Genomic DNA, 14,865 nt, shown 5'->3' with positions numbered 1-14,865 from the left:
ACACAGTGTACAGACAGGGCAGCCAGCGGGTCAGTGCCTCTCCTCTCCTCTCCTCTCCTCTCCTCTCCTCTCCTCCCCTCCTCTTTCCTCTCTACTCTTTCATCATCTCGTCTCCTCTTCTCTACTCACCTATCCTCTTCTTCCATTTGAGCTAGATAGCATGAAGAGAGCTAACAGGCTGCCAGCATGCTGTTAGCCTATTGTTAGTTAGCTAGTCAACCCTTAGCTTTGTTGCTATCCATTGTCCAACAGTTAATCAATTTACTGTTAGCTAGCTAACATTTTGCTAGCCGGCAGATAGTGTACTGACTGTGAGCTATCTGGCTGCTAGCTGAGACTCAGGCTGTTCCTGCTGAGAGATATATTGCAGTAGCTCAGAGTCCCGTCGCGTCTTGATGGATGTAAAACATTACGCTACTGTGGTTTACATTCTTTTAGCAACTGCACCCTCCATCACTCTATTTCTCTTGTCTTTTCATATCTTCTTGTCAATCAGTTGCTCCAATACATAGATAATGGTAAGCTACTCGTTAGCAGGGCCCTGGAGAATGATGCATTCATATCCAATATCATTACATATCCAATATACCTGCAGGCTCTAGCTTCCTCAATCAACAACAATAGATGTTTCACAACCATTTTCTTCTTTATCTATGCAGCCCTGGATTTTGTGAAGACACTCATTGTTATTATTGATCAGTATAAGGAAGGCCAAGAAACCTTGCTAAAAATGAATATCTGCTTACATGTTTGAGCCTTCATTCAGGTTTCGTTTGTTCAAGTAAGTCATATACGTGCACTGTGTGCATGTATAGGGCATATCTCAGGCATATCTCTGTGCTTGTGTTTAACGAACATTTGGGGACATGAACTATCGTTGCCATCTGCTATAAAAACGAGTGTTTATATTATGTTTGTGTGAGTGTGTGCGTGTCTGTGTGTATGTTTTTTGTGTGTGTTTGTGTGTGTGCCTTCACACCCTCCCAGAGCTGAGCTCAGGTGTTGTCAGACGTGTGTGTGTGTCAGGGGAATAAGCCATGCCAGCAGTCCCTGATTAGTGCATGTGTGCGTGTGTTTGTGTGTGTTTGTAGCTGTGTGTATTTGTGTCAGTGTGTGTTTCAGAATATATAATGTGCATGTGTTTGTGTTGTTCTTTTGTGTTGTTATCTGCCTAATATGTGCAACTTAATTTGTATGATTAAGTGTGTCTGCATGAATCCATTTAGTTTTCAAGCTTGACTTGTCATCAGTGTGTGTGTGTGTGTGTGTATATGTGTGTGTGTGTGTGTGTGTGTGTGTGTGTGTGTGTGTGTGTGTGTGTGTGTGTGTGTGTGTGTGTGTGTGTGTGTGTGTGTGTGTGTGTGTGTGTGTCTGTTAATCCCAACGTAATAAGTGAAATTAGAGAGACACTCAGCAATGCATGACCAGGGAGAGAGAGTAAGAAACAAGGTGAGAGAGTGCAGGATAGAGACAGCATAATAAACATCACCTGGATCAGTTATTAGGGTTGGAGTTCAGAAACCTGACACATACTTATTTGTCTCAGATACTTTGCTGTAAGACATACACAGTGGGATGGAAACATGAATCAAAAGAGATAGAGGGCAGATGGAGGTTGAGAGAACGACCACAGGAAGTGATGACATAGGGAATCCACAGAAGAGCTGACACATATTTGATTGAACTACTAAAAGTATACCCATAAGTATGCGTTTGTTTGTGTGTGTGTGTGTGTGTGTGTGTGTGTGTGTGTGTGTGTGTGTGTGTGTGTGTGTGTGTGTGTGTGTGTGTGTGTGTGTGTGTGTGTGTGTGTGTGTGTGTGTGTGTGTGTGGGACATGAATGCCTATGTGGAAATCCCATATATAGGAATGTAGGCCAAGTCATAATGACATCACATTATTACCCTCTTTGTTCAGGTACTATGTTGATCCACAGCACTTTTACTTTGAAGGAGAGTGTTGTGTTTCAGATACTGAAGTTTGTTTAATATTCCAGTGTGTGTGTGTGTGTGTGAGTGTGTGCGTGTGTGTGAGTGTGTGCGTGCGCGCATGCATGGGTGTGTGAGTACGTGCTTGCATTTGTGAGTGTGCTTTTGTGTGTGTGTGTGTGTGTGTGTGTGTGTGTGTGTGTGTGTGTGTGTGTGTGTGTGTGTGTGTGTGTGTGTGTGTGTGTGTGTGTGTGTGTGTGTGTGTGTGTGTGTGTGTGTGTGCTAGAGGAGCAGGTGTCTGCCACAGTGAGCTCCTTGTGAGCAGTGGGGAATCCGATATCATTTCCCATGATTCCTAGCTCCCCCATGGATGTTGAATTTCTCCTACTCTTGCTCTATCTCTTTCTCTCTCCCTCTCTCCCTCTATCTTGCTGTTACTCTCAATTTAACTCCCTCCCCTCCTTCTCTCCTTCTGTTTGAATGTTTTGTTCTTTGTTCCTCCTTGTTGAGGAACAATTGGATGTAAGTTCTCTCTCTCTCTCTCTCTCTCTCTCTCTCTCTCTCTCTCTCTCTCTCTCTCTCTCTCTCTCTCTCTCTCTCTCTCTCTCTCTCTCTCTCTCTCTCTCTCTCTCTCTCTCTCTCTCTCTCTCTCTCTCTCTCTCTCTCTCTCTCTCTCTCTCTCTCTCTCTCTCTCTCTCTCTCTCTTTCTTGTCTTTATGAAGCAATCAACAATATCAAGAAATTATATAAAAAAAAAAATCTTGGTTAGCCCAGCTGTCGCTGTCTTTAGCTGTAGTTAAAATTGTAGTTTGTTTTAATTGTAGTTCGTTTTGGCTGCAGTCATCATTAGTTGTTGATTTAATTAGCTGGAAAGTCGTTATTTAAAATCTGTTGTTCGTTTAGGGTAGTCACTGTAGCTGGAGTTAGACTTCGCTATCGATTGCACTGTAGCTGTGGCTTAAGCTATAGCATTAGCTGCAGTTAGCGTTAACTGCAGTTAGAGGTAGCTGTAGTAAGCGTGTGTGGCAACTAAAGCAACAATGGCTTTATGTTGACCAAATCCTTACTACTAGTATTGGTGTTGCTTTTTAATCTTGTCTTGCCTTGGGCTTTCAATATTATTATCTAGCCGTGTCCACAAACATCTACATGACAGAAATTTTGGATAAACCTCACACAGATGTTGCTAGGCAACTGTCTTTCTTTAGCATGTTATTTTTCAGGCGTTACACGTGTTATATATTCATTCACACCCAGCCAATTTCAGCTGGTGCATGCAGCTGTAAGGAGAAATGTAACTAAAGTGAATACAATTGTGCTAAAATGTAATTATGATTAACCCACAATACGGTTTAACTGAAATTAAATTTATATTCTGACATCAAATTATATGGAGTATTACTGTAATGAAATATGATGCATTTTATTGATTGATCTTCTTTATAATAACCTTCATCAACACATCTAGACATTCAACTTGCTGACCTCGCTGAATCAACACAATATTATTGACCACCACCATTCATACAGGCCTCCAGAGTGGCCAGAAGCTTCTTCATTCAACAATGAATTGACTACACTTCCCCTTATGGGAAGTGTAGTCCATATGGACACCTTCTCAACACAACACTATGCGCCCATCTTCCCCCTAGCGACGTTTAAAGTACTCACTTACTCAGGAACAATGTTGGTTAGCGCAGATAAAAAGTAGCACTCAGACAGTACAGGAAAAACAGTTGAGTGCAGCTATGAGTCGCCATGTTTCCGGAGTTGTATTTTGAAAAGTGAACTTTTGGTAATGACATTTCCTTCTGAAGCAGAATGAGATAAGAGTGATGTATGGCAGAGCTTGAGTGTGTGTTTGTGTGTGTGTGTGTGTGTGTGTGTGTGTGTGTGTGTGTGTGTGTGTGTGTGTGGTGTGTGTGTGTGTGATTGCGTGTATCTGTGTGTGTTTGTGTGTGTGTGTGAGCAGACTGATCTGATCACAGCTAACTGCTTTACACACTTGGCGCCAGTGTATTGGGGAGTGAGAGGGATACAGGTGTGTGTGTGTGTGTATCTGTTTGAGTAGCTAGAGGTGTGTGTATGTGTGTCCCTACCCACACCAAACACATCTATCTATACACACTTATAAGTGTGTATTTGGGGATAGATAGGTGTGTGTGTGTGTGTGTGTGTGTGTGTGTGTGTGTGTGTGTGTGTGTGTGTGTGTGTGTGTGTGTGTGTGTGTGTGTGTGTGTGTGTGTGTGTGTGTGTGTGTGTGTGTGTTATCTGTTTCTGTTATGAAGGACTTCTAGGTCCAAGGAGCTGAGAGAGAGAGAGAGAGAGAGAGAGAGAGAGAGAGAGAGAGAGAGAGAGAGAGAGAGAGAGAGAGAGAGAGAGAGAGAGAGAGAGAGAGAGAGAGAGAGAGAGAGAGAGAGAGAGAGAGAGAGAGAGAGAGAGAGAGAGAGAGAGAGAGAGAGAGAGAGAGAGAGAGAGAGAGAGATGGATGTTCAGAGAGACGGAGAGAGAATGAATCAAGTCACAAATGGGGTTTAAAAATCAGAAAACCAAAATAGCAGGAGCGATGGGAGGGGGAGGAAGGAGGGAGGTAAGAAGTAGGGAGTTGAAAGTGAAGACCTGGTTGGATAATACACTAACAGGAGGGGTACGTTACTGTATTTTTATGTTTGAACGTTTTATACTGAAACTGTAAACCACTAGAGTGTATTCATATTCTCAGAAATAACTTTTATTTCCTCCTTCCTATCGAAACAAACACTTTGGTACCCTTGTCTCTGTGGAAGTCTTTCTTTGTCACTTCAGATTTGACTGGACGTTAAAGTGTTTGCCAGGAGTCCAGGGAATCATCCTTGGATCATTAAACGCACACACACACACACACACACACACACACACACACACACACACACACACACACACACACACACACACTTGAACAAACGCACACACAAACTCCTCACTGAGACACAATTTGTGTGCTTGCGTGCGTGTTTTTGTCTGCATGTGTTTATGTGTGTGTACATGCGTGTGTGTGTGTACGTGCAAGTATGTGTGTGTGTGTTTGTAAGTGTGTGTGTGTATGTGCCTGCGTGCATGCGTGTTTGTGTGTGTGTTAGAGTAAATAGATCCTCATGGTTCCTCTGGGCGTAGTAACACACTCTTGTCCTCAGGCTGGGATGTGTCTCCATAACAAGCCCCGGGACACGCTACATAAAACCTTTATGGGGACGGCCCGTTCTCACACACACACACACACACACACACACACACACACACACACACACACACACACACACACACACACACACACACACACACACACACACACACACACACACACACATAGACACAAACACACAGTCATACACACACTCCAACACAAATAAAGACTAATCCACGGACAACTTACACACACTGACATACAGACGTATACAAAGACATTTATACACAAGTAAACAACACGTAATAGACGCATCATTGCACATACACTGACACAGGCGTAAACAAACAAAGAGAAAACATTTACACACATTCACAAACACACACACACACGCTCAAATGCATAGAAAACCAACGAAAAGAATGTTGTTCCACAAGTACACACACATACTCTCACCCACACCCTCATCTACTTGTCTCCCCATCTCGGTGCTTTATGTGATGACTTGATGAGGACGCTTTGACTTTATTACCGCGCTACTCTGACCCTCTCCCTGGAACCACAACCCGCCCTAGACTAAGCGCTCCACTGCGTCTACGCATGCCAGTGCTCGCCGTCACCCCACCGTGTCCTCCTCCCTGTCTCCTCTTCTCTCTCTCCTCCCTCTCTCAACTCCTCCCTCTCTCGCTCTATCTTTTGCTTTTTCTCTCCTCTCTCTTTGTGTCTTCTCATCTCTCCTCTATCACTCATCCTCCCTCTCTCTCCTCCTCTCTCTTCCTCTATCCTCATCTCTCCTCTCCCTCTCTCCACCCTATATCACCTTTTGAAGTGAGCAGCAGCTGTTTGCAGACAGGAGCAATCAAGCGCTGATGACAGTTGATGACAGACCAGACTGTCGATAATGATGACGATGATGACTGATCGGTCTGATGAGTGGATCACACGCATGATATCTGATTATCATGTGTGTGTGTGTGTGTACTTGTGTCTGTGTGTGTGTGTGTGTGTGTTATGGTTTCATGCGTGTATTTTTTAACAAATGTTAATGTGTGTACTATAGGTGCATTATTGTTGTGGTTTGTGTATGTCTGTGTGAGAGTTTGTGTAGGTCTGTGTGTGTGTGTGTACGATTGTGTGTTATAATCAAGCTAAATCTAGGGTGTGAGTAGAGGATGGAGGGAACAGAGGAGGCAGAGAGAGAGATGGAGAGAAAATAGGGAGGTTGAGCGAGTTGGAGAGAGCAGAGGGAGATAAAGAGAGAGATGGAGAGAACAGAGGGAGGTAGAGAGAGATGGAGAGAACAGAGGGAGGTAGAGAGAGATGGAGAGAACAAAGGGAGGTAGAGTGAGATGGAGAGAGCAGAGGGAGATAAAGAGAGAGATTGAGAGAGCAGAGGGAGATAAAGAGAGAGATGGAGGGAACAGAGGGAGGTAGAGAGAGATGGAGAGAACAAAGGGAGGTAGAGTGAGATTGAGAGAGCAGAGGGAGATAAAGAGAGATGGAGGGAACAGAGGGAGGTAGAGAGAGATGGAGTGATGTTCCTTTCTTGTCCCATGGTGTTAAAGAGGGGGTCTTCTGTGAAGCTTGAAACCAGCTGGTCGCCACACACACACACACACACACACACACACACACACACACACACACACACACACACACACACACACACACACACACACACACACACACACACACACACACACACACACACACACACACACACACACACACACACACACACTCGCTCTCGCTCTGTATCACTGTGTCTCACTCTCTAACACTTACCCACACACACACTTACAGACAACAACAACACACCCTGTGGTGTGGAACGCGCAGGCGATCGTAGAAGGCATGTCGCTATTTTAATGAAACTCTTACACTCTAAGCATGAGCGTGCGTTAAACTGTTCAGAGTTTAGAGTGAATGATGAACTCTTAGCAGGGTGTCCGTGTGAGCTTCTGTCAAAAACACTATTCTTCAAACCACTGGAGGCTTACTCAACAGCATTTGTAGCTATGGTGGCCCTGAAGTACAAATGTGTTGCATTCGATTTTTTACTTTCACACAAACACAATACCACGCTCACGCACTCACATGCACACAAATTTGCATATGCTCTTGCCACACATACACACACACACACACACACACACACAAACACACACACTAACTCACTTGCCAAAGATGAACACACACATACATGCACACAAATACGCACACACACTTCACTCACTCAAAAAGCTTAAAAGCATTTCATCAAAGGCATGTTCTCAAATGCAGATGTACGTAAAGTAAAAGCCCTCACTAACTCACACACACACACACACACACACACACACACACACACACACACACACACACACACACACACACACACACACACACACACACACACACACACACACACTAAAACACTCTCACCCCCACACACAAACTCACACACACACACACACACATCCACATACACACACACACACACACGCACACACATGCACGGCTCATGAATGTGAGATGGATACGTGTGCGGGGTGAGTGACAGCTAAAGCGCCCGCCTAACAGCACCTTTAGAAGTTAAAACAAGACTTTGCTTTTAGAGGAGGGGGAGGCGGCAGTGGGGTGGGGGGGGGGGGTATAACTCAGAGACCACTAACTCAGCTGTCAGATGACAAAGCGCCTGTCAACCAGCCGACGAATCAGACGGATTAAAAGGACCAATCGGGCGTGGAGTAGGAGTATCTGAGTGCTGGGCAGGAGGAGGCGGCAGGCTGTGAGAAACACTCTGCCGATGACGAGGGTCCCTTAATGAAACACCGAGCCACTTACTGCTCTGACTTGGTGTACCGGCGCTCGCTGCACATTCCTGTACTGCAGTGGTACTGCCTGGCGTGGACCCTCAATGGAGCTCCTCTTGCATGTATTTACACTGCATTGTATTGGTACTGCTGTGGTATTGGTAGTGGTAGTGATGCTAGAAGTCCTTCCTAATGCATTCATACTGCTTTAGTACTGTGTTGTAAGTACCCAGCGGGGGTATTAGGGTAGCGTACATTGTTTGTATTTGTAGACATGGTTCTGTGCATCCATCTTGATTTCATCAAGGATGAGTGACTGTGTGTGAAGTAGTACCATAATACTAGCCAGGTTTAACCAGTTTTTCTGCTCTCTACTATAAGTCGGTATATTTATACTGTATTGTTGATATGCAGTACTCTGCATATCTTTAGTAGGCTGCATATCTACTGCAAGGCAAACGGTCATGTCCTCTCTTGAATATATATATTTTTGCAGTTAATATATTCATCATTGAGTTGTTATTATTATTCTTCTTATTATAATTATGACTTACTGTAATACGCTTTGGACCAAAGCACCTGCTCAATAAATGGAGTGTAATGCATATGCTGAAGATATGAAATGATAACTAATCGTATCCCTCACTCCTTTCTTGTATCGATCTGCTTGACTCTTTGCTCCTGGTTTTCGTCTGATGCTTCAGTAAAGAAAGCGGAATGATTTCCAGGTCATGAAGGTTTTCTTCTCGAAGCTAAACATGCTGCTCCGCCCCTTTGCTCCGCCCCTTTCCTCTCCCAGCCCCTCCCACCCCCATCGCCCCCCCGGAGCTGCTGGCGGTGGGCGCCACCTACCTGTGGATCAAACCCAACGCCAACAGCATCATCGGCGACGGGCCAATCATCCTGAAGGAGGTGGAGTACCGCACCACCAGCGGGAACTGGGCGGAGAACAACGTGGTGGACGCCCCCACCTACAAGCTGTGGCACCTGGACCCCGACGTGGAGTACGAGATCAAGGTGCTGCTGTCCCGCCCCGGGGAGGGGGGAACCGGACCACCCGGACCCTCGCTCATCACCAGGACCAAGTGTGCTGGTGAGTACCCTTGAGGACTGCCTTACTCTCTGGGGTTGTTTCCTCTGTCCTTACGGCCTAGGTCAGTCTCCTTAATGACTGCCTTACTCTCTGGGGTTGTCTCCTCCGTCCTTACGGCCTAGGTCAGTCTCCCTAATGACTGCCTTACTCTCTTGGGCTGTCTCCTCCGTCCTTACGGCCTAGGTCAGTCTCCTTGACGACAGACCTTGATGACGAAACTGCCGGGGGCTGTCTCTTCCTTCCTAATTGCCTCATTCTGTCTCCTTTCCTTCCTTCCGACCTCAGTTCCTTCGTTCCTGCATCAGTCCGTCTCTTTCCTTTCCTACTGCCTCAGTCTGTCTCCTTTCCTTCCTCACGGCATCAGTCTGCCCCCTTTCCTTTCCCACTTCCTCAGTCTGTCTCATGTTCTTCCTTAATGCCAAGGACTTTTTATAAGATTGGTTGTTTGTTTCATTCTGTGAACTAAAAGAATCAGAGAGAATTGATTGAAAGAAAGAGAAAGAAGGGGGAAAGAAAATGGTAAAAGGGAGGGCAGATGCATGAAAAGACAAGAGGGAAGGAGGGGGTAACTACTTAGACGACCAATTAGAGGACAAGAGGGAGAGAGAGGAGAGGGAGAGGAGAGAGAGGGAAAGAAGGAGAGCTACTAATTGCTTCATCTCGGCTGAGAGAGCACAAATCAAAGATAATTATAATTGAGATGTTTAAGAATTTACCCAAAGACTACTTAGAAGAGATGAGAATGGGAAGTGGATAGGAGGGTGGAAAGAGGGGGAGGGGGGGGAGTAGCGGAGGATAGAGAGAAGAGGATGAGAGACGGGGGGAAGGGAAGAGTGCGGAGAGGAGGAGGGGAGGATCGAGGCCTGGAGGTGGAAAAAGAGAGGCTGCAGAGGAGAGGAAGAGAAGGGAGGGGAAAGATAGAGAGTGAGAAGAGAGAATAGAGAGGGGCAGGAGAGAGGGGCAGAAAGGAGAGCAAGAACAGGAGAGAGAGGAGGAACAAGGAGAGCACAAGAGATGGAGGGAAAATAGAGTTGTTACGAGAAAGAAAGAGGAGGGACGGAGAGGAGAGGTAGAGAAGCATTGGAAGGGCGAGAGAGGGAGAGAGGGCAAAAGAGAAGGCATGGAGAGGAGGATAGAGAGAGATTGGGAAGGAGAGGGAGAGCCAGAGAGAGTAGAGAGGTCCCAGTGGGTCTCCTAGAGAGACACACTTCACTTGATAAAATGACAGCTCATTAGATCCTTAACATCCTCCTGTGTGTGTGTGTGTGTGTGTGTGTGTGTGTGTGTGTGTGTGTGTGTGTGTGTCTGTGAAGACTTGTAAAGTACCTTTTTATTAAACTTTTACCAATTAACCAGCAGTTGTTGAGAGAGAGGTGTGTGTGTGTGTGTGTGTGTGTGTGTGTGTGTGTGTGTGTGTGTGTGTGTGTGTGTGTGTGTGTGTGTGTGTGTGTGTGTGTGTGTGTGTGTGTGTGTGTGTGTGTGTGTGTGTGTGTCCTATTCCCTGACCTTTCATATTGTTCTCATAGCCGTAATGACTCAGAGAGAGAGAAGGGGGGGAGGGGTATAGGTGAGAAGAAGAACAGACAGGGGGGCAGAGAGGAGGAGACAGGATGAGAGGCACAGAGAAGAAGGGAGAAAAGGAGAGAGAGGGGGGGGTGGGGGAGAGTAGAGGGGGCGAGAGACTGGGTGAGAAAAAACAGATGAAAAGTGTGTGAGTGTGTGTGTCTTCACGTCACTCTGTACCTGTGGGTGTGTCCGTGTGTCGGTTTGTATCCATTTATCTGTGTATGTGGATGTGTGTGTGTGTTGTGGTGTGTGCGTGTGTGTGTGTGTGCATCCGTGTTTGTGTGCGTTGTGTGTTTACATGTGTGTGCTTCGGTCTGTTTGTATGTGTATGTCTGTGTGTGTGTGTGCCTGTGGCCGCGTGCCTGTGTGTCCGTGTGCCTGTGGTTGTGTGCGTTTGTTTTTGTGTATATGTGTACATTTCTGTGTGTGCGTATATCGGTTTGTGCGTGTGTATACCTTTGGATGGGTGTGTTCTTGTTTCTGTGTGTACGCATATGCCTATGTGTGTGTGTGCAGGTCTGTGCTTGTATGCCTGTATTTGTGTGTGTGTGTGTGTGTGTGTGTGTGTGTGTGTGTGTGTGTGTGTGTGTGTGTGTGTGTGTGTGTGTGTGTGTGTGTGTGTGTGTGTGTGTGTGTGTGTGTGTGTGTGTGTGTGTGTTTGTGCATTTGTGCATTTGTGACACGATGAGAGCCGGCAGGTATGACAGGTGGACTATAACCCGCTGGCAGTTTTTTTGGCAATGTTTGCTGTTTGTTTATTCGTTGCATACATTTGTGTGTGTGTGTGTGTGTGTGTGTGTGTGTAAATATGAATGTTTGTGTATGCTTGTCTGTGCACGGGATGTTTGTGTGGATGAAAGTGTTTCTATGTACGTCGATGGGCGAGACACATCCTGCGCTAACCTTTCTGTTCGGGTTAGCGTCTACTGCTAGGCTTCTTTTATCACTAGCACAACGATGCTGAACTGTTTCTGCCGCTAATTCTAAGTGGATTTTGCTACTATCATAAGCACACAAAATCTACACACACACACACACACACACAGACACACACCATAAAAACACACACACACACACACACACATACACACACACACACACACACACACACACACACACACACACACACACACACACACACACACACACACACACACACACACACCTTAATCATACACACACACAAATACACCTTAAACACACACACACACACACACACACACACACACACACACACACACACACACACACACACACACACACACACATTACACACATTACACCATCACCATCACAACACAACACAATAACTTTCAAACCAGCTACCCAAACTCAACATCAAAATGCATGCGTTCCCCTGTCACCGAAGGAAGCAGCACAAGATCCTGGAGGTTTATGTCCCCGGCGTTGTGATTGCGGGGCGTTGAGCCCCAGCAGAGCCAGCTAATGCTGAGTCCGTCCTGCTCCTAAATCACCCTCTGCCTCCCACCGGAGCCCCTTGATGGACTCAAACCTGCACCGTTTCACTCACGCAGTTATAAAGTAGATAATAAAACCTACTTGCACACACACACACGCACACAAACACAAATGCACACACACACACACACACACAGGGGCGCACACACTCATACATACACACACACACACACACACAAACGCACTCACACACTGTCTATGTTTCTTGCCCTTCATCTGGCGTGTCGTCACTAAATATATATCTTTAAACTAAATAAGTCACTTTAAAGTGAATGTTGGCACTTCAATTTGCATGGCAGACTTTTTTATGGGGCTGATGATGGTAATGTAAGTGTTGGCTAATATGTCACCTCATAAAGATAGTCTTTTATTACTCTGCCGCAATAAATCCTCCGTTACTCACTCCTCCTATTAACTCCTCTGTCTCTACACCCTCCTTATGCCAGCGCTCGCTTGCCCCCCTTCCCCCATCTTACATCCACTAGCTCTCCCCTCCTTCTTCGTTCTTTTTTCCCCCCCGCTCTCTCCTCTCTCCTGCTCTCTTCCTGTTTCTGCTCCCTCATCTCTTCTCCTCTCCCCTCTCCACCTTTCATTCAGCCTTATCTCCCCCTCTCCCCCTTCTCCGCTCCCCCTCTCCCCCACCCCCTCTACATTAATCTCTCTACTATATTAGCTCCTGGCCAGATGATAACGTGATGTTGGCTGTTAAGTGATCCTCCATAGCACCTTCTCTCTCTCCCCTCACGTCGGGGTCACCCCTTCCCCCCCTCCTCCCCCCTCCTCCCCCATTACCCTCCCCCTCTTCCCTCCTCGGGGCTCTGTCCTAAAGTGCATCTTTATGGGAGGGATGATGGGTTTTGTCTGCCCGCAGGCCCCACAAAGATGGTGTTTTAATACAGCTGCAGGGAGAATCTGCTCCGGCTGACACCATGCCCTGGGATAGAGGGAGGGAGAGGGAGAAAGAGAGTTTACTTGTGGGTGACGTAAACCACAGACACATATGAACAAAAATAGCACACATATTTTCAGACCCAAAGTACAAATACGCACACGCACGCACACACACACACACACACACACACACACACACACACACACACACACACACACACACACACACACACACACACACACACACACACACACACACACACACACACACACACACACACACAGACGCACACACACTCTCCAGTTCATCTACCCTGCGTCTCGAACACTACACACTCCACCTCACGCTCCTGTTTCGATGCGGTGTGGTCGTAATGGTAGTTGATGTACATGTGCTATGATGCTAGTCATGGTAACATCCGGCTGTGTCTGGCCTCCAGTTGAAGCTGAAAATCAAACACACACCCGTAACGTGCATTGTGAGTGAAGAGGAACATTTTGAGACAACTTTACTTTCCCTATCTCTGTAGTCTGTCTATCTCTCTCTCACTCTTTCTCTCTTTCTTGTCTCCAACCTCCAACCTCCCTGGCTAGCACTCTCTCTACATGTGTATTGGTTCAAGCTGCGTGCTGTTTGACCCTGTTGGCTCAGAGCTGTTAGTTCTTGAAGCCACTCAACCGAGCGCGGAGAGAAGCAGAGTCGCAGCTTCCTGGAATAATCTCTCCCCCGTCATGTGGAGAGCAGCCTCTCGTCCCTGGCCACAGCTCCAGGCCTTGTTAGTCCGGCTCCGCTGAACGCTCGCTCTCCATTGGTCAGCTCAGGAGCAACACTGCCTCCCTGACTTCCTGGTCGGGATGCAGCGCTTCTTCCTGTGGTTCTGATATATTCGGCCCAGCCTGTCAGGGATCCTCTCTTCATACAGTTCTTTATCTACGATGCCAGACAGACTGTGTTTGTAAAGTAGAGCTGCAAGGAGCACACGTAAATACTACTACTACTAAAAATAATGAGATAGAGATTTACGATTTGAAAGATAGATAGATGGAGGGACGGATGTTTCCATTCATAGATGGATACTCTAGGGAGATGGATAGATGGCTATTTGGATGGATGGATGGGTAGCTGGATGGTTTATACTTTTTATTCATTTTGATATGAATTGAAGGATGGTGATGGGGATGATGATCGCTGCGATACTTGAAGCGTAATGGTCGTCAGAATAATGACCGGGAATAAAGAATAAGTTCTTCTTAGTCCACCTTCTCTCCCTCCCCTCATCCCCCTCTCTCCCCGTCACAGAGAACCACTTTGAAGGAACATTTTGACATGCATGGTTTATGAAGCATGTTAGAACTCTCGGGCTCCGTCTCTGTCTTATCTGATCAAATCATACAGTGCAGACATAAGTCCAGCCCCCCCCCCCCCCCCCCCCATCCGTCCTCACCTCCCTGCCTCCCCCCTTCGCCTCCTTCCCTTGTTCCGTTTCATCTTCCTCACTTCCTACTGCTTTTGTCTTTCATGTTGCGAACCTAGCCCCCGCGCTACCGTCTCGCGTTGCGACGCGGTCTTGATCGGCGCCGTGCTGGCGTTCGTGTTAATGGTTGCTCTTAACGACTTGGACGGGGCCCCGGCAAGCTCTGCCTGGCGTAAAAAACTATCGTCTCTCTCTTTCATCTCCTCGCGGGCAACCATTAGAAAACACAGGAACACAGAGAAGGAAGAGGGGGAGAGAGGAGGAGAGGAGGTACTAATGAAGGTTAAGGAGGAGAGCAGAGAAGTTAAATTGTGAGAGGTGGGGTGGGGGGGTGGAGGGAGGAATGGAACCGGGAGAGGAGAAAAGAACAAAGGAGGATGGGAGTAGAGCTAGGAGAGCAGGGAGAGGCGAGAAGGAGTGGGGTGGGGGTGAGGGCGGAGGTGTGAGGAGAGAGGGGGGAGGGGAGGAATGCGAG

At 46.8% G+C, this 14,865-nt stretch overlaps 1 protein-coding gene across 1 annotated transcript in view; it reads left to right on the top strand.

Annotated features, from left to right (window-relative positions):
* Nucleotides 1-14,865, top strand: part of ptprt (protein tyrosine phosphatase receptor type T) — a 150,133-nt gene that overhangs the window by 31,091 nt on the left and 104,177 nt on the right. Inside the window, exon 3 of the mRNA XM_060069948.1 lies at nucleotides 8,673-8,979. Coding sequence (XP_059925931.1) covers nucleotides 8,673-8,979 — 307 coding nt within the window. The remainder of the gene's footprint in view (nucleotides 1-8,672; nucleotides 8,980-14,865) is intronic.

The sequence above is a fragment of the Gadus macrocephalus genome, chromosome 13 (genome assembly GCF_031168955.1).
Source record: "Gadus macrocephalus chromosome 13, ASM3116895v1".
Classification (NCBI taxonomy): Eukaryota; Metazoa; Chordata; class Actinopteri; order Gadiformes; family Gadidae; genus Gadus; species Gadus macrocephalus.
This window is presented reverse-complemented; position numbering and strand designations above follow the sequence as displayed.